This window comes from Engystomops pustulosus, chromosome 4 (genome assembly GCF_040894005.1).
Source record: "Engystomops pustulosus chromosome 4, aEngPut4.maternal, whole genome shotgun sequence".
Lineage (NCBI taxonomy): Eukaryota > Metazoa > Chordata > Amphibia > Anura > Leptodactylidae > Engystomops > Engystomops pustulosus.
Window position 1 is genome coordinate 48,325,196 of NC_092414.1, and position 21,255 is coordinate 48,346,450.

General features: G+C 41.2%; 1 protein-coding gene and 1 long non-coding RNA gene across 2 annotated transcripts in view; both read right to left on the minus strand.

The window, feature by feature from the left end:
- CAMLG (calcium modulating ligand) overlaps positions 1–18,656 on the minus strand; it is a 33,773-nt gene extending 15,117 nt beyond the window's left edge. Inside the window, exons 1-3 of the mRNA XM_072145853.1 lie at positions 18,372–18,656; positions 13,041–13,465; positions 4,829–4,894 (exon numbers count right to left, since the gene is read on the minus strand). Coding sequence (XP_072001954.1) covers positions 4,829–4,894; positions 13,041–13,465; positions 18,372–18,522 — 642 coding nt within the window. The 5' untranslated portion in view covers positions 18,523–18,656. The remainder of the gene's footprint in view (positions 1–4,828; positions 4,895–13,040; positions 13,466–18,371) is intronic.
- LOC140126412 (uncharacterized) lies at positions 9,001–13,034 on the minus strand. Its single transcript, XR_011854827.1, has 3 exons — positions 10,529–13,034; positions 9,964–10,059; positions 9,001–9,888 (listed from the first exon to the last, which is right to left on the minus strand). It is a non-coding gene; the product is annotated as an uncharacterized lncRNA (long non-coding RNA).
- Positions 18,657–21,255: the final 2,599 nt, after the last annotated feature.

Sequence of the window (21,255 nt, forward strand, 5' to 3'; positions counted from 1 at the left end):
ATCAATCAGACAACCTAGGGTTAAAGTACCCTAGGGAGTCTGAAAAATAGTAAAAAAAATAACTAAAAAAAAGTAAAAAAAAAAAAAATTATATAAAAAAAAACATAAAAATTCAAATCACCCCCCTTTCCCTAGAACTGATATAAATATAAATAAACCGTAAAAATCATAAACACATTAGGTATCGCCGCGTCCGAAAATGCCCGATCTATCAAAATATAATAACCGTTTTTCACTGCGTTTAACCCCCTAGTGGGAAATAGCGCCCGAAGTCGCAAATGGCATTTTTTTACCATTTTGAAAAATAGAAAAAATTCTATAAAAAGTGATCAAAAGGTCGCACAGTCCTAAAAATAGAAGCATTGAAAACGTCATCAGAAGTTGAAAAAATGACACCACTCACAGCTCCATACACCAAAGTATGAAAAAGTTATTAGCGCAAGAACACGGCAAAATGAAGAATTTTTTTTCTGTACAGGAGTTTTTAATTTCTGTAAATGTATGAAAACATTATAAAACCTATCCAAATTTGGTATCCCCGTGATCGTATTGACCCAATGAATGAAATAGACCTGTCATTTGGGGCGCACAGTGAAAACTGTAAAAACCAAGCCCACAAGAAATGGCGCAAATGTGTTTTTTCATAATTTTCACTGCATTTAGAATTTTTTTCCCGCTTCCCAGTACACGGCATGGAATATTTAATACCATCACTATGAAGTGCAATTTGTTACGCAGAAAATAAGCCATCACATAGCTCTGTACATGGAAAAATAAAAAAGTTATAGATTTTTGAAGGTGGGGAGTGAAAAATAAAAACGCAAAAACGAAAAAGGGCCTGGTCCTTAAGGGGTTAAAGAACCTTTGTCTATGGTGATGGTAGAACCGCCTCTCCTCTAGGCGCAGAGGATTCCCCTTGTCCTGGTCACAGGCCTAGGTATAAAAAGATCTTTGGAGAGATCCTTGTACTGTCCGTTCAGGTATTTGTACATTGTAATGAGGTCTCCCCTCAGTCGTCTTTTTTCGAAACCGAATAATCCCAAATTTTGTAATCTGTCATTGTATTCTAGTCCCCCCACTCGCCTAATAACCTTGGTTGCTCTCCTCAGCACCTGTTCCAGTTCTACTATGTCCTTTTTATACACTGGTGCCCAAATCTGTACACAATATTCCATGTGTGGTCTGACCAGGGATTAGTAGAAGAGCAAAACTATGGGCTCATTTACTAAGGGTCCGCGGACCGCACAAACGTTGGATATTCCGACGATTGCCGATTTGCACATTTAAAAGGGTATTGTGGCGCACAAGATTGAATTTTGCCGCAATCGCGCCGGCTTTCATGCGACACAAAACGGGGGGACGGCCATCGGACTGAGCGCGGGATTTAACATTTAATTTATGCCGCAAGACAATGCACTTACATGCACCGGGAAGAAGAAGGTGAACACTGGCGGACCTGATCGGGGAGCGACAAAGGTAGGAATCAGGCGCACCATGTTAGTAAATCGTGCAGGTGTCCATGATCGTCGGGTAAGTAAATGCGCCCCTATGTCTTTATCATGAGAATCAATTCCTCTCTTGATACATCCCATAATTTTATTTGCTTTAGCAGCAGCCGTCTGGCTCTAGTCACTAAAATTAAGTTTACCATCCACCAATACCCCCCCCCCCCCCCAGAGTCCTTTTCAGCTCCAGTTTTACCAAGTAATTGACTGTTTAGATCATAATTATACTTATTGTTTCTATGGCCCAAGTGCATAACTTTACATTTATCTACATTAAACCTCATCAAACATTTCTCTGCCCATTCCTCAAGCTTCTACAAATCCCTCTAATGCCACTTCTTTTTAATAAAAGTATTAAAAAGAAGTGGCCCCAATACTGACCCGTGTGGCACTCCACTGATAATGTCAACCCTATCTGAAAATGTGCCATTAATGAAGACCTCTGTTTTCTATCACTAAGCCAATTACTTACCCAAATACACAGATTTTCCCCTAGTCCCAATAGTCTCATTTTATGTACCAACCTTTTATGCAGAACTGTGTCAAATACCTGTGAAAAGTCCAAATATACAACATGCGCAGCATCGGACAGATCCAGTCTGGAACTTACTTCCTCGTAGAAGCCAATCAGATTAGTCTGACAGGACCGATCTCTCATACACCCATGCTTATATAACTTATGTTATAGGGTTATGTACAGTGAGATACTCCAGGATAGCATCTCTAACAAAACCCCTCAAATATTTTCCACACAACAGAAGTTAGACTCAGGTCTGTAGTTTCCAAGATCGCTTTTTGATCTTTTTTTGTATATTGGTACCACATTTGCTATGCGCCAGTCCTGTGGAACATAACCAGTCCTCAGGGAATCTTCAAATATTAAAAATAACAATCTGTATCATGCTACATAGTTCATAGAACCCAGGGGTGTATGCCATCTGGCCCAGGTGATTTATCTATCTTAGTGGTTGTGAGGCGGCATCGTACCTCTTCCTGGGTTAAACTGTTGACATTCCAAAGAGAATGTACATAATTCCTCATCAAGTCTTCCACCAGGGGATTTTCCTGGGTAAAGACAGTCAAGAAGGCGACATTCAGTAGATTGGCCCTTTCCTCATATCCTTCCACCATAACTCTATGTTACTCCTCAGAGGGCCCACACTCTCCGTTTTTAGATTCTAATCATTTATATATTTGAAAAATAATTTGGGATTATTTTTGCTCTCCCTGGCAATATTTCTTTCAGTATCTATTTTTGTAGCCTTTATCTGCCTTAATTTTTTTCTCTATAATCCTGTACTGCCTCATAGCTACCTTCGCATTTTAGCACCTTAAACTCCTTATCTTTCTCGCTTATTGCTCTCCTTACAAGACTAGTTAACCACAATATTTTTTTCATGTTCCTCTTATGCTTTTTCTGATATGGTAGGTGTTTCTCACAGGTCTATTCTTTTAAAATATTTGTGAAAAAGTGACATTTTTGTAAGGGCTTTTGACCCAGAACATTGACCCAGTTTATGCCTATAAGATCTTCCCTTTGCCCTTCTGAAGTTTAGTGTTTGTTGCCCCTCAACTAACGTGCTCATTAAAGCGTAATACAAAGTCACTGATTTCTACATCAGGAGGCATGTGTGACAAACCATGACAATCCTATTTATAAAGAGTTTGGGAGCTCCAAAAAAGAATTGGAGAGGAGGAGATTTTATCCAACAAATGTTGCGGGCTGAAAGCCGATGGATTTTTAATTTAGAAACACTGGCTCCTAATGGACTTAAGCATTAAAAAAGTAAATAATTCTATTTCATGATTATCTATGTTTTAAGACATTTTCTTTCAAAGAGTGTGTAATATATGTAATATCATTCATATATCTTTTAATAGTATTAATAAAAAGGTTTTTTTTTTATATACCTTTTCATTTAGATTAGGATTTACATTTAGATAAATACATACTTTTAGTATTGCTGAGGGCATTAGGGAGTCTCCCTGAGGTACATGATGGATTCCAGCAATGCTTGCAGTTACCGAACTCTATATAAAGAGGGTCGATCTGTAGATTGAGTGACGTCACTCAATCGGTACTATTCAGCGGGTCGCAGCCACCGGCCATGGCTGCTCCGTATTGTTGCGGACTTTTTCACCTGAGTTTTCTGCATCCAAGAAATTGGCATATAGATGAGGTCCTACAAGTGGTGCACTTTGAATAACAGGAATATGGACTAGATATAGTTATCATCTGGGAGTTTTCACGCTCCATCACAGGTACTAGATTAACTATCATTTATATTACTAGGTGTAATATACAGTGCAGGTGTATTATGTAAATATAATAAGATTACAACACATTCACAATGGATAACAAATATAAGAAGATTACTAGACAGTCACAGTGCCTGGATCTATGAGCAACTGTCCCTGGTATATCCATGCTCGATTTTCATGGTAGATTTCCTTTAAGTATGTAGTAGTTTGAGGTCCAGTCTAAGGTCACCTCTAAGTCACCAAAAGATTTAATGTATGCCCATACGACGAGAGAGAACAGCCTTTGCATACTATACAGTGACCCCAAAATAAATGCTCTTCTGCCCTGGAGACATGTATTAAAGGAAACCTACCATCTGATTTGATGCATTATAAAGCAAACATACCTTGAGACTGCTGTAGCTACACTGATGCAGGATCATATCTTGGTTAATCCCTGAGCTGAGTGGTTTTGCTGATAAAACAGATATAACACTATGATAATGAAGCTCTGTGGCTTCTATATCTGCTCTGGCCCTTGCTTTGCTGCTTCTCATAGCAGGGCAGTTTCTCTCTGATTGCATCATCATCTCCTGCACTTCTCCTCCTGCCAGACAGAAAAATCAATTGCTGCCCCATCCCCTAAGCTGCTGTGTACGAGTTATTCAGCTCAGGTTGATTAGTGCTTGACTAGTCATGCTTAGTCATTCTTTACATAGCAGCGATTTGCAATTCCTACTCCCGTGAAATGTGTAAGCCAGTCTGTCCAAGCTTCCCCAAGGTCCTGAATGGTATAGTTGTTTTTTTTCAGCAAAACCACTCGAGCTCATGGATTAATCAAGATATGATCCTGCATCAGTGTAGCAACACCATTATTAAGGTATGTTTGCTTCATAATGCATGAAATCAAATGGTAGGTTTCCTTTAAAGCTGAGCCATTTCCTTTCAGAGATGCTGCTTTAAAAAATATAATGCATCAAACAACACAAGCAAGATTTTTTTATAAATGCAGTAAAGCACTTTTTAGGACACCAATTGAGCTGCTGAGAAATGTTTTACGAATTCTCTTGTTTCTCTCTTACCTTCGGAAAATATCTGGACAGTCCCATGAAGGCAAGTTGTAACGTAAGAAATGGAGCAAATATTGACTGCAGGGGAAAAAAAAAATCATTTTGAAACAATCATAATATTCACATCACTTTCCCAAAATACACAGATTCATGCAGCTTATGATGTGCAGTCACTTAAAGCTACTTAACCAAATTATGATTTTCGGCATAGTAATAGTACATCACATGCCGGGTGCATGGAGAGGGCTCAGGGGCTGAGCACTCTCCATAGCCGGTAAGTCTTTGCTGCATATTGCAGCAAAGGCTTACTGTTAACACCTTCGGTCGGTGCTAGCACCAATCGAGGGTTTTAACCTACTGATCGCCGCCTTCAAAAAATCCTCATATACTGTCATACAATATGATAGGATCGATCAGAGAACCTAGTGAGTCTGAAAAATTGTAACAATAATTTTTAAAAAAAAGTTAAAAAATTATGATAAAAAAAAGCCTAAAAATTGCAATCACCCCTCTTTCCCTAGAACTGATAACATAAATAAACAGTAAAAATCATAACCACATTAGGTGTTGCCGCATCCCCCGTTGAGGTCCTCTTCTATACAGCGTTGCTCCGGCATTGGCTCCATGTCCCGGTCCGTCGCAGGGATCGTGACATCAGCCAATCGCTGACATTCTACTATGTGCGCTGTATAGAAGAGCACCTGCCGTGGGGGTGTCGCAAGGGGAGTACATGGTTTGTATTTTTCCTACAGGCATTATATAGGGGGCAGGGCCTGGCTGGCTATACACTACAGGGGGCCTGGCAGGCTATATACTGAGGAGGCTGTGACCAATGCATTTCTCACCCTCAGCTTATTCTTGAGCCGAGGTTTTTCCACTGAAATCCCTGAGGGTCCTGTGCTAAGTTGCTTCTGTCTTTGCCCTGAGTTACTTCTGTCCAGTGGCTTTCTACTGTGTACATCAGCGGACTAGCAAAGTACAGTCTGGGAACTTCTTGTCAGCGGGTTCACCACCAATATAGGTAGCTGTATTCCTCAAATTGTACTAGCAACGCCATTAAACACTCAGTGAAGTTTACGGGGAAAAAATTCAGAATGCAGTGTAATTGACAAAAAAGTTGCACAATTTTCGGCTTTCACTGTTTGGTCCAAAATACAGAGCGAGTTGTGTATGGCATAGGAGCTGAATTTTTCATGGATACACTTATATTGTACTGTACCGGTCACTTTTTATAAAATATTTTATGGGTAGCAAAATGGCCAAAAAGACTCCCTCCCCCTCAATACAGCTCTCACTATATTGGATAATTATTTTCAGATTATGATATATCTGCCATGTTGGGACTTATGGATACTCAATATGTATTTTATTTATACATTCCTTCTAGAGAAAGGCTGAATTTTAAATTTGTACTTTTTATCTATATATATTTTTTATTTTTATTTTACAGTGCCTTGTGAAAGTATTCGGCCCCCTTTTCTACATCTTTGCCACATTTCAGTCTTTAACCCCTTAGTGACCAGGCCCTTTATTGTTTTTGCATTTCCATTCCCCACCTTAAAAAATATATAACTTTTTTATTTTTCCATGTAAAGAGCTGTGTGTGAGGGCTTGTTTTCTGCGTAACAAATTGTACTTCAGAGTGAATATATTTAATATTCCATGCCGTGTTCTGGGAAGCAGGAAAAAATCCAAATGCAGCAGAATTGGTGCCATATTCTTGTGGGCTTGGATTTTACGGATTTCACTGTGCACCCTACGGGGAGCACAGGGATACAGAATTTAGGCAGAAATCGACGGACGAAGCAGCACTCCAAAAGGATCAAGTGAAAATAATTTATTCCACCATAGATGCAGATGGGACGTTTCGCCTTTTCTATAAAGACATTTTCAGGCATGCAACGTCGAAATTTTTTAATTTATTTTGTCATCTTCTAGGGGGGGGGGTGCAATTAGAATTTTTAGGGTTTTTTTAATTACATTTTTTTTCCCCTTTTTTTCTTTTTTTAGACCCCCCCTAGGGTACTTTAACCCTGGTTTGTCTGATTGATCCTACCATATACTGCTATCCTATACTGCCATACAAGGTGCAAATTGCATCTTGTAATATATGGGATAAAATCAGACAGCCTCGGGTCTTTGTATGACCCGAGGCGATCATAGTTGCTGATCGGCGGACTATGTTGTCTTCACAGGAGGCGGCGATCAAATCCAATATGGAGGCCCCCACGTGTTGTCAGTATTTAAATACCTCCCGCAGCTTTGTTGGAGGCTTTTACAGGGTTAACACCTTGGTGGCAGCACCTACTGCAGGTGTTACCGGTGTGTGTGCTGCAAAATGCAGCAAATGCCAGTCTTTTATGGAGAGGGCTCAGCCCTATGCTCAGCTATGTGACCCCTCTCCATACAGCGGGAGCTGACATGTGTCATACAGATGCGTCACACTTTGGTAAGAGGTTAAACATTAAAGGAAACCTACCACTTTAAAATGCCAGTTACAACCCTCAAATACCTTGCACCAGCTCAGGGTGATCTGATGCCGGAGCATATCTTCATTATTTACAGAAACCGCCGTATTCCTTTTTAAACTGTTTTATTCTTTATATCCCAACCACGTTTCGGCGAACCACAATATGTGCTCGGTGCACCATGAACGCGATCGCGCGTACGCCTGATTAGGAAGTGTCGGAGAGCCGGTGACGTCAGCAAGCTCTCGGGCCCCCTCTTTTTTTGGTGTTCAGATATTGCTTTGATTTACATAAAAGTCAGTCTACGGTTACATATTATGTTAAAATTATGAATACATATGACATAAAGTGACATAGTGCAGCATATATTTACTTAAGTCTGCCATTGGCCTGTCAATCCAGCCCACATCTCCTCCATTTCATTCAGAAACTTCAATTTGCTCATGTGACGTCATCTGTGATGGAGCGCCAAGTCTCGCCGTTACAACCGGAAGTTCTTAGAGTACGGGCATATTCTGTAGTACCGGCATTGAGCGCGCATGCGCTCTCAGTATATCAAGTTAACAGCGGCCATCTTTGATCCAGGCGCACCTGTTCTCTGTCACACGGCATAAGTGGGTTGAGGTGAGTATAAAAATACAGGTGTCATCGGCACACGTTCTTAGGGCAAGAGATTAACCCCATAAGGACGCAGAGTTTTTTCGCTCATTTCTCGGTCTCCACCTTCAAAAATCCATAACTTTTTCATTTTTCCATCTACAGAGCTGTGTGAGGGCTTATTTTGTGCGTAACAAATATTACTTTCCCGTGAAGTTATTTTTTATAACATGCCGTGTACTGGGAAGCAGCAAAAAAAAATTCCAAATGTGGAAAAATTAAGAAAAAAAAAAAAACGCATATACTGTATTGCAGTATATGGAGTTTTTGCATGTGATTCATTACAATGAGCCACTGGCTCATTGTAACAAATCTTCTGAAACCATTCAGCCTGGGGTCTGACGAAGACCCAAGGCTATCATGGCACGCAATCGCTGCCCCCCCCCCCCCGATGACATTCGGGGGAGCGACAATTGGAGGTAACATGGCGGCCATGGCGCCGCCAAATTTTAAGTGCAAATCAGAGGTTAACACTCACGATCGGTGCAAGCACCAACCGCGGGTGATAGCGATGGGTCTTTGCTGCAATATGCAAAGAGGGCTTAGCCCGTGAACCCTCTTCATACACCCTTCATAGCTCTGCGGCGGATATATCCATCACAGAGCGTGAAGGGGTAAAACAGGATGTAAGGGAATCACCCACTATACCACACTGCACGAAAAACGGGAAGAATAATGTAGAAGTGCAGGTCATGCATATTCATATTTATACTACCATTTGTTCTAAATGATACTTGCAATATTGTATTCATTGTTTAAACAGTGTGGTTGAAGAGTATTCAAACGATTAGCATTTTCTCAGTAACATAGCTTTATCCCCCTCTTCTCTGAAGAGGTATATGGTCAATAAGAGTGAACCACAACTGTGATTCGTTATGTCCCAGTTCACTCAGCTGAAAGGCAAGTCACGTTTCTTCTTTCGTATGGTGTATCTATGATGCGTAATTCTGACTTGACTCGGATTGCATCAATAATAAAAAAAAAAACAAAAACACTGCGGTATTCTATCAAGAGAACTAACTGGTGTTCCCGAATATAGAAATCCTCCATTGTTTGCATATAGACCAGCCAGGAACATTGGGGATCGGCTTGTAAAATCATATACTGGTCCAGTAAAAACGTCCATACAGAGAGGTAAACTAGTTACCATATGAACTGGTAGTTTTCCCTGCACATCCTGCATTAATTGTTCACTCATGCAGAAAGGTGAAACATTTTCACACACAGGGCGGAATCATAAGATACATCATTATCTTACCTGTAATAGTGACTACGTCATTTATATGCTAGCCTGTCCTTGCGGTTTAAAATACATTGGTGAAACCACTAATTAAAGTCAAAATTACGCATCATAGATACACCATACGAAAGAAAAAATTACATCCTGTGGGGACAGGAAGAAGAGTGGTTAAAAGGCCCCTCCTGGCATCCGCCCGCCAGTGTCTACCAAAAAAACCACACCGGAATAGATGGAACATATTTAGTTATATTTTTTGAACAACATCCACAAAAAAAAAATTAAAAAAAATGGGAGGGAATACAGAGGCCGTCATGGATGACTAACAGAAACTGAATTACCGATAGGTACCAAATCTCTACTTCAAGGTCGTCATCCATGACAGCTTACTTCGATATACCAAATTAGTCGGTACTTATGGTGGGATTACTGCTTTTAGGACTCTCCTTCCAAAGGTAAGGTCTGATGTTCTTGGAATAAACAGTCTGCAATGTCTTGCAAACGTGGTGGATGACGACCATGTTGTAGCTTTACAAATTTGATCCAAAGTTGCTCCTCCTCTTTCGGCCCAAGACGTGGACATTGAGCATGTAGAATGGGCCCTGAGCCCTATGGGAACTGTTTTCCCATAAAAAGATATAGCGGTCCAATATCAGTCTTCAACCATCTTGCGATTGTTGCCTTTGAAGCCTTTTCCCTCTATTTCTCCCCTGAAAGAATATAAAAAGATTATCTTGCCGCCAAGATTCCGTAACTTGCAGATATTCAATCAAGACTCTCCTTACATCTAATGAATGTCACGATGTCTCACGAGGATTACTCGGGTTGTCACAGAAGGAAGGGAGCGTGATCTCATGTTGTCGATGGAAATCAGAAGCCACCTTGGGAACAAAATTTGAATCAAGTGTTAGTATTACGCGATCCTCCAGAATCTTTAGATAGGATTCCCTAATAGAGAGAGCTTGGAGAGCAAGTCTTTTAGCCGAAGTGATAGCAATGAGAAATACAGTCTTAAGAGTCAAGAGTAAATAAAGATCTAGAGAGATGGTATTTAGAACCAAGGTTAAATCCCAAAGAGAAAGAGGCTTCTGAAAGATTTAGGCTTGAGTCTAGTAGAGGCTGTAATAAAGCGTTTGACCCACGAGAGGGCAGTCAAAGAAAGCACCTAGTGCAGAGATTTGGACCTTCAGAGTGCTAACAGATAACCCTTTGGAGGAAGTCCAAAATTTGTAAAATATTTAGGTTAGTCTGACAGGGCGGCTTATCTTTGCAAAAAAGACAAATTTCTTCCATATTAAAATATATAGCAAAAGTAACCGGTTTCCTACTTTGCTTTAGAGTTTTAATTACCTTACTTGACATGCCCTGTGAGCTCAAGAGTTCCCATTCAGGATCCATGCTGCCAGTCAGTTTCCCCGGATCCGGATCGAGTAGTGGTCCTTGTAAAAGAAGATCTTCTTCTGGTGGCAATAGAATCTAGTCCTGCGTGACCATGGATTTTAGGAGAGAACACCAGCTTCTCTTCAGTCAGTCTGGGCATATCAGAATTACTCTGGCCCTGTCTGTATGGATCTTCTGAAGAACATGCGGTATTAGAATAGAGAGGAAGGCATAGGCAAGTTACATTTTCCATTCTTGGCTGAATGCATCCAGTATTAGTTCAGTACTTCGGCATCTGTTGAAAAGAAACCATGATATTTTGTGTTCTTTTGTGGCAAATAAATCCACCTGTGGAAACCCCTGGAGAGGTGTTAATGCACAACGTACTGAGTTTGCCAACACAGAAAAACTGATGGATTCGGCCAAAGCATCTGCCATAAACCTGGTGGCCAACTGCAAAAGAGGAAGATTCTCCAAAAGAGTTTCTCTTGGTGTGTGTTTTATATGGGTTTCGAATTTGCCAAGCCAAGAAAGAAGAATTCTGGCTATAGATGTGTCTCTTATAAACCTATCAACGTATGGTTTGCAAATTGTTTTTTTATATTTATCTGACAACTTATAGAAACACGTTACATCTTTTAGCTGGGATATCCTCAGTAGGTTTTTCCTTGCTTTTCGCTCTCCTCTTTGCCTTTCCTTTTCTCAAAGGAATCTTTTGGGCATTCGGCCACTCCCACTTATAAAACTCTATACGATCGACTTACGGGGGCGGGACATCGTGGATGGCCGCATTTTACCTCGGCTCCGCGCCATGCTCCCCGTATACAGCTGCCCCAGCTCTCTGTGTCTGCTCTGGGACACATAGGTGCAGTGCAGACGTCCTTCCACCCGCCGGGGAGCCGCTGGTACCGGAGCTGCTGCTGCCTCTTAAGCCCCGGGGTCTGGCTGATAGAAGCCCCCGCTACACTTGAGGCCGTCGGGCATCTTGAAGGTGGCAGACTGACCACTGCTGGCTCTGTTCTGCGGCAGGGAGCCGAGCTCCATCTCACCTCGCCACGCACTGAGCTACTGGAGCATCCAGAGTGCTGCTGGATTGGGCCAAGGAGGACTTGCTGGAGGGAAGTAGGGGCGAAAGCCACCCGTCCCCGGGCGCCGCCCTCTTGGAGCCCCCACGTGGCTCGGCCTGGCGGTAGTGAGGCCTTGAGGAGTGCTAGCGCTATAGCACTGTAGAAATACCACTGCTGCCTCCTGAACTCCCCTCCACAGCCAGATTATCCTGACACCATAAACACCCAGCTTTCATTGTGTTACTTTGCTATCTTCACCGATACCCGGGATCCCTGCATCATAAGCTGTTATCATTTTACATCACATAAGAAATGTCATAAAAAGTGATCAAAATGTTGCACAGTCCTCAAAATGGAAGCAATGAAAAAAGTCAGCTCATGTTGCAAAAAATGACACCTCACAGCTCTGTACAACTGGTGTACAGAGCTGTGAGGAAAAATTATTAGCGTCAGAAGATGGCGTACACGTTTGTTTTATTATTGAAAACATATTAAAACACAATAAAAACTATATAAATTGGTATCACCGTAATAGTACCAAACCAAAGAATAAAGTAGAGATGTTATATGAAGCGCACAGTGAAAAGTCGTATAAGCCCAAAAGAAAGTGACGCAAATGTGGTTTTTTGCCAAGTTCCCAACATTTGGTTTTTTTACCAGCTTTCCAGTACACAGCATAGAATGAAAAATAATGTCACTAAGAAGTAAAATTTGCCCTCAGAAGAAAATAAGCCCTCACACAGCTCTCTACATTGGATTTTAGAAGGTGGAGAGCGAGAAATGAGCGACAAACCCTGCGTCCTTGAAGAGTTAAACTTAAAAGGTTGGGGATTTTTTTTTTTTACTTTTAAACAAAAATATTTTCCAATAAATATGTGCACGTTTTTACGGCACGTCCTCCATGACGTCATGGGCCCTAGGTAACACTTTATTTTTTAAACTCCTGCAACATAGGAAATTTACCCCATGTTTTGGGCAGAGCTAGTCTGAGTATGATAATTCTTTCACACCAGGTAGTCATGTAAGCATTGCTTCTGACTCTGTTCACTATATAACACTTGTTTAGTGCTACTTAATAAGGAATAAACCACATCTGCCTTTTCTCTAGGGTCTCCAGCCTTCTCTGGCAGCCGGAGAGCTGTCCTCCAATCGTTGTAGGAGAAACTACAGTAATGGCAAAAGGGCGTTTCAGCATACTAGGGGCCTGCACCATCTGCCATGTATATATGGAAGAACTGTCGCTAAGCCTTTAAAAAGGGTTTTGGAAACCTCGAAAGTAAAAATAGATTCCCGTGATGGTTGGACATTATTGACCATTCAGTTTGCTTCTAAGATGCTAGCATGTAGTAAAACCACTGCACCCAATACAAAAATAATAAAAGTACAAATATAATATATTTTAGTAATTATCTTACCAGATACTTGCATACAAAGAGCCTTACAGTTAAAGCCAGAATAGCACTTCCAACAAGCCTAAAAATGCTAAAAGAATCCAATTCCTCCACTCCACTGCCATTTTCAGGTGCAGGCTTCTCACTACCAAGTTGGTTCCTAAGCTTCATTGCTTCATCAAATCTAGTTATGTATTGGTTCAAGCCTTGTGGGGTGGAGTCAATAGTCACATCCGTCTTCTTTTTCAGGACACTGCCATCTTTCTTTAAATCAGAACTCTGGCCCGAGTCAGCTGGAGCTGTATACGACTCTATACCATCTGCAATGCCCCATGGCTGATCACTGGATGTTTTATTGTCTCCGACAAGAATAGTCCCCAGTTCTGTTAAAGATGGTTGCACTTTGAGAGAGGCAGGGTAGCCACATTGTTCCATTTCACATTCTTCTACTGCAAGAAAAGAAAAGGAAGAAGATGAACACAAACTTTATATACATAGAAAACATTGCTACATTTATTGGAAAAAATAACCACAGGCGCTTAGGCTGTGATCACATGCTCCGGTTCAATAGGGTTTTGAAAAGCAATTTAACTGAAATGCATGTGATCATTAACCCCTTAAGGACGCAGGATTTTTTCGCTCATTTCTCACTCTCCACCTTCAAAAATCCATAACTTTTTCATTTTTCCGTGTACAGTTTTTACGTCTTTCATTCTTCGCTCCAAATAACACCTCTACTTTATTCTTTGGTTCGGTCACGGAGATACAAAATTTGTACAGGTTTTATTGCATTTTAATACATTCTCAAAAATTATACGAATGTGTACGAAAAAGGAGAAAAAAAAATGTTGCCATCTTCTGATGCTAATAACTTTTTCAGACTTTGGTGCTGTGTGAGGTGTCATTGCTACCATTTTGAGGGCTGTGCGAAACTTTGATCACTTTTCATTACATTTTTTTAGGCCATGTAAAAAGGTGTAAAAGTTGCATTTCGGACATTTGGGGCGGAATTTCCGGTCTCGGAAGTCACCGCCGGTTAAAACTGTTTTTATATTTTGATCGATCGGGCATTTTGGGACACAGCGATACCTAATGTGTCTGTGATTTTTACTGTTTATTATATTTTATATCAGTTCTAGGGAAAGGGGGGCGATTTGAACTTTTAATATTTCATTAATTTTTTAAACTTTTTTTTCACTATTTCTTAGACCATCTAGGGTACATTAACCCTAGATGGTGTGAGAAAGTAAGAGGTGTTGTGTGGGAAAACCGCTATCTGTCTTACAGGCAGATAAAATGCAGGTGGTAAAAGCCCTGGATTTGTCTACAGTAACTCAAGGGTTAATGCAGACATATAGTAAGCAGTAGTCTGTTTGGTCCATGTTGTCCTAGCTAACATGGACACATTGGTAATGTCCGCACTGGGCTTGCTTATTATGGAGTAGGGGTAGGCTTGCAAGCGCAGACAAAGCGCTACGTGTGGCACCAGCCTTAGGCCGCGGTCACACGTACCACTAAGCGTCCGTCGTAACGGGGGAGGTCCTCGGCCCGAACGCACATGCGGGAAACGCATGCAATTGTTAAGCTGATCGCATGCGTTTCTCTGGAAACGCATGTGCGTTCGGGCCGATGAACCTCCCGTGCGCTAGCATCACGTTATGAACGGACGTCTAGCGGTACGTGTGACCGCGGCCGAAGGCTGAGTTCACACAGCAAAGGTAGCCGAGTGCCTCCTCTACTACTGCTGGCCAAGAACGTGTGCCAGGCAGCCTGGTACCCGTATAACTAGGATCTGAAATTGTATTAGGCAGTGCCTAGCCGGGCAGTGTTTATTTTTGTGTTACTTTATATGTGCCAAAACCAAGGCTGAATTTATGTTTTCTGAAGTGTGAATAAAACACTTTATTTGGACTTTAACTCTGCATGTGTCCCTGCTTCCTGCACTACTACTACCAGGCATCTGCCTGAGCAATTCCCCACAATGGTCAGATCGTTTCTACCATAAACTGCAATACAACTGTATCACAGTATATGGCATTTCTGCACACTATACATTACAATGAGCCACTGGCGATATGCAGCAAAGCCCGTCTCTGTATGAAGAGGGCTCAGCCCTTGAGCTTGAAGGGGTTAACTAGCACCACGTGTTTTGCAAGTAATCAACCACCAAGATAAATCTATGTCCAATACCTTAACCCCTTAACGCTCTACGCCGTAGCTCTACGGCGCAGAGGTATAAGGAGTGTATGAAGAGGGCTCACGGGCTGAGTCCTCTTCATACAAAGGTGGGGGTTTTTGCATATTGCAGAAAACCCCCACCGCTAATAACCGTGGTCGGTGCTTGCACCGATCGCGGCTATTAACCCGTCCGTTGCCGCCGGAGGCATTTAAAAGATGGCGGCCCGGGCACCACCATCTTTGTTACGATCGACGCGCCCCTGAACGTCATCGGGGGGGGGCGCGATCGGTTGCCATGGTAGCCTCGGGTCTTCATTTGACCCGAGACTATCTGGCATCTGCAGATTCATAAATGAGCCAGTGGCTCATTGTAATGAATGTGCTGCAAAAATGCCATATATTGCAATACAGAAGTATTGCAGTATACGGTAGGAGCGATCTGACCATCTAGGGTTAATGTACCCTAGAGGGTCTAAGAAATAGTGGGAAAAAAAAAAGAAAAAAAAGAAAAAAAAATTAATAAAATATTAAAAATTCAAATCACCCCCCTTTCCCTAGAACTGATATAAAACATAATAAACAGTAAAAATCACAAACATATTAGGTATCGCCACGTCCCAAAATGCCCGATCTATCAAAATATAAAAACGGTTATGGCCGGCGGTGACCTCAGAGGCGGGAAATGGCGCCCAAATGTCCAAAATGCGACTTTTACACCTTTTTACATCACATAAAAAATGAAATTAAAAATGATCAAAACGTCGCACAGACCTCAGAATGGTAGCAATGAAAAAGTCGGCTCATTTCGCAAAAAATGACACCTCACACATCTCCGTGCACCAAAGTATGAAAAAAAAAAAGTTATTAGCGTCAGAAGATGGCAAAAAAAATGTTTTCTTTTCTTGTAGACATTCGTTTAATTTTTGAAAATGTATTAAAATAAATTTGGTATCACCGCAATCGCACCGAACCAAAGAATAAAGCTGAGGTGTTATTTTGAGTGCACAGTCAAAGTAAAAAAAACTGAGCCCACAAGAACGTGCGTTTTTTTTTTCTTCAATTTTTCCACATTTGGAAATTTTTTTCAGCTTCGCAGTACACGGCATGTTAAAATAAATAACATTACGGGAAAGTAAAATTTGTTACGCACAAAATAAGCCCTCACACAGGTCTGTACACGGAAAAATGAAAAAGTTATGGATTTTTGAAGTTGGAGAGCGAGAAATGAGCGATATGCAGCAAAGATTTACCGATTATGGAGAGGGCTCAGCCCGTGAGCCCTCTCCATGCACCTGCGGCCGACCCGTTACATGCTATTACGTCACGAGTCGTGAAAGGGTTAACACAGTTCTGCTTGTATTGCATTTCGAAACTCAATGCAACCATAATGGGAAGGGGCTTGTGCCGATCACCGATTACGTGCACAACACATGGGAGCACATTTACTTACCTGGTCCTGTTGCCATCCCCGATCCGGACAGTCCGACGAAGATGAAGTCCGGCGCGATTCACCAAGAACGTGCGCCCAAGATCCTGCATGTGTCGCTTTCCCGCTGAGGTACACCAGAGTTTACCTTCTTCCGTATGTGGGTGCACGGCTTGCGACAAAATTTGAGATTTTAAATCCTGCGCGTTGTCCGAAACCGTCGGATCGCCCCCCGATTTTTGTCGCGTGAAAGCCAGTGCCGATGCGTCTAAATCCCCAGTTAAATGTGGCACAAATCGGAAACATTTGGGAAACGCGACGGAAATGCGTTACGGGGACCCTTAGTAAATGTGCCCCTTGGTGCAGACAGGGCCACAGCTGCCATGAGGCAGAATGAAATTCCTGCCTATGGCAGCAGAAAGTAGAGTCCCAAAGGCTATTTCCCAGCCCCAGCAGCTCTCCACAAATTCCTTTAGTGCTGCCTACACAACATACGGCCGGCTGCAGATACAATCGAGACGTGTAGTTTATTTGCCGACAGAGGTGGAGCTGAAGAAGGAAGGCAATATATAATTCGGGATTCTAGCATCTACCTTCAGGTTAAGCAGGCTACAGCAGGGAGAGAAATGTTTTTTAAAAAAGGAGGTTTTATCTTATGCTGCACTGCACACCCTGCCTGAGAAAGGCTCCAGTGTGTAGGAACAGAAACGTTGCATGGTCCTTTTTATTCCAAAGTGTGTGTATATATATATATATATATATATATATATATATATATATATATATACACACACACATACACACTCACTTTGGCGAGGGTTATGAGGGTATTTATGGCACAGTTAGGAAGGACAGCTTCCCTTGTTGGGGCCTGCCCCCTGTGCGCTTGAGTCGCATTATGAAAGTGATGCAAGCGGAACAGGTGACCGCGGCCTTAGTGGTGGCTGCACTTTCAGGTTGAATTCACTCACTGAGTTTTGAAACACAATTGTAGTTCAGAAGATAGGAGCTTTTCCTGATAGAAATGTATTTAGATCAGGAATAAGCAACATAAGCAACCACGGGGTTCTGCAGCAGCAGAGATGTGCACCACAGGGTTCTGCAGAAATTAGGTATCTATTATGATGCCCTACAGCAGCTAACAAGTTTATCACGCAGCAGCTTCCATGCATATTATGAGGTATTCAAAGAACAATATATGAACTATGGTCTCCATACCAAAGAGCAACTGTTCAAAACACAAGGGGGAAAAAAAAAAAAAAAAAAAAAAAAAAAGACTAAAAATGGACAATACAGCCCAACACCCATATGCCCCATAGGTATTTAAAGGGAACCCATTACCTTACACTTCTCTTTAATTCAGTTCACATCACACTTCAGTCCTGACACCTCATTTCTCTGGCCGCCGTGTGTGAAAGGGGCCTACCACTGTACTGTCTTGGTGTGTTGTTCTATGGTCAAAACTACACACCCTTTAAATATTTTCTTAAAGTCAGCATTTACATATGAAAGGCAAAACACTCCTGTTCATGAAAATGCTATATAATTGACCACAGTATTATACATATTATACATAATGCAGCTATAATAACAGAATAGAAAACGTGCATGTCACCAGCCCCTGTCGAATTGCAAGCATTGTATTACAAAGGTTTAAACCCGCAGATCTAACCTATTGGTATACATGAGATGTGGTTGCTATAACTGTGTTTCCAGCACGGTGACCAACTGTAAGGAATAAAGGATCTCACCGTTACCGGGCGGCTTGTGAATTCCCATTATTCTATTCATCCTCTCCTCAGAATTATTGATCAGCTTCCGTCGCCGGATCTCAGCTTTCCTTTGAGACGCTGTCATTAAAACGTCGGTAGACAAGTTTTCGATGTTACCTAAAGTCGCCATACTGTCTTTATAGAATTATCTTCAGTTACTTGCCAGTTGACACCTTCACTAATCAAAATACAACAATTCGTCAGCCAGTAGCGTGGCGGCGCACTTTTGTGACGTTTCTGTCAAAGGAGGAGATTATGCGCCATCTTGTGGTTGGCCATCCGCGTAGTTAGTTTACATTTTTTTTGATTCTGCTAAACGTGATTTTAGGCTGAAGGCTGAGTTACTAATAAGTTACGAATAAGATCCATAAGAGTGCAAGCAGTGCCTTCTTGTGACTTTGCTTTATTTATGTTAAGCTGACACCAAAACAACCTTGAAAGTTAAGGTTATGTTTCACTTGGTCATATAAGTAGAGTTTCCCCATATCCCTAAAGAGAAATTGCATGTTTTATAATGCGTACATTTCAACTTTAATGTATACAAAATAGAGGCAAAGGTTTTCTTGTTTCTGCTCTTTGTCTTGCAATTTACCTCACTCCTAGCATTCCCATACATTAGAATGAGAATTAGAATTGGGTATGAACCACCCCCACACCACCTTTTGCACATTTATACATTTACAATGATTGCATTCTTTCATGGTGCTTGGTACATACATAGGGGGGCGGGCCATGGTCAGATATCATGTACGATTACATGGAAAGGAATGCAATTGGTAAAGGGGTATTCCCAATACAGAAAATGTATGTCATTCTTTTTATCATAAATAGTTACATTAAAGGGGTATTCCAGGAATAAGCATAATTCATATACAAATGGATATACAAATGATATTTAAAATTGTGCTCCCGTTAGCAGAAAATGCTGGTGACATACACTGTAATGAAGAAGTAAAATGCTATTGGCCGAAGTCCTCACTATCGACATCTCATTCAACCCGCTGCTGAACGTCACTGATTTCCCCATGGCTAAAGCTACTAGGAAGCTTTGCTTACACATTCTTACTGCCGCAGTATTGGAAAAGACAAGCCCCCCCAACCCACACTCCGCTATTAGCAAGGGTGAGAGAAGTTCGGAGCATTGAGACAATGACAGCCTCCATGAATAACCAAGTGGACCTCTTTGATAAAGTATGGAGCTCATGGTATACGTACTGGGCACCAATCTCGTAGGAAAATCGCCTAGGTACCTGTGCTATTGAATAGGTATCTAGAGTCATTCCCCTTCCCACCTCCCCTCCCTCCCTGGATGTGTGTGTCTGTGTCTATGTTGTTCAGTGTCCTGATACGGTAATATGTCTAAGATAGATGCTGATATAAACTACCATGTTAAGAAGGGAACAGATTTAAATTTTTGTATTTTTCTCTTCTTCCTTTTTTTTTAAATGTTTTGTTTGGTGCAAATGTTTGTAATACGTTTATTGTAGCTGCTGATTGTTACAAAATATGAGTTTTATGACCGGAACCGCGGTAAAAGTTGTATACCCTATGAAAAGTTTGTACCCTGTATGTATGTAAAAAATAAAAATACAGTTAAAAAAAAAATGCTACTGTCCCTTTAATCAGCCCGTTATCTTCCTCCGCGCAGTCAGTTGTGGAGCAGACACAGGACAAAAGATTGGCCGCTGGTCACATGTCCACATCACATGTCCTGCACCTGCCTGGCAGGTCATGTGATCACCACTATGTTTGGCTGTAGTTGGTTGGTTGCATTGGATCCAGTATAGCCAGTGTTTAGGTGATGGCAGTTACACATCATTACTATGGTAACAGAGCAAGAAAGTCTGTTATATCATCACCGGGAGCAGATTATAAGAGGAAGGAGGAGTTACTGAGAACTAAAGGATCATGGAACTTGTAGTTTCCAGTGGTCATCTTAGTGATAATTCCACCTACTTTAGAGAGGCCATAAATTTTGTAAATCATAAAGTCAAACTATTTAAGCTCCATTTTAAGACTGATGACATTGAGTATTGTTGTATTCATTTATTTATATCATCATGGGTTTTTGTGTCAGACGTTCATATTCCTGGGAATACCCCTTTAAGGCTCGGTCCTTTTTTTAAAAATTTGACCAGTGTCTCTTCCTGTGGTAACAACTATCCAATGCTTTAAGCTATCACTGTGATTTTGAGATTATTTTCTTGTAAAAAAAAATTGTAGTTTATGTTAGTAGTGTCGAATCGGTGATCCGATTCTTTTTTGGTGACAATTTCAATTTGGAAGTGCCCTATAAAGGATTATGTACTATAAACCCCCACAAGTAACATCATTTTATGTAGCTAACATCTCAAACTATTCAAATCAGCATTTGAGAAGTCTGTTAACCCTTTAATTCTTTATCCAGAAGCAAACAAAAATGGATTGGAAATTTTGAAATTTCAATTTTTGGATAAGATTATTCTCATTTAGCCCTAAAATGGACACATTCAGAAGGAATTTGAGGTAAATATACATCCCAAAATGTTTGCCCTGCTTCTTCAGAGTACGGCAATACCAGACATGTGGATGTCAACTGTGTCGCACAGCGATGTCAAGAACAGTGTACTTGAAGAGCCCCTGAAGTAACAGTACAATAGAAAACCCCCACAGAGCTCACCATTTAGGAAACTAGACCCCTCAAAGAATTTATCTGGGGTTGTGGTGAGCATTTTAACCCCCAACATGCTGACCAAAAACTAATGCAAAGTAAATGGTACAATGTAGATTTAATTTTTATCTAAAAAATGTCATTTTGATGCCAAATATATTGTGCCTAACCTTTGACACTTTAGACAAACACCCCAAACATCATTCTGCGGGT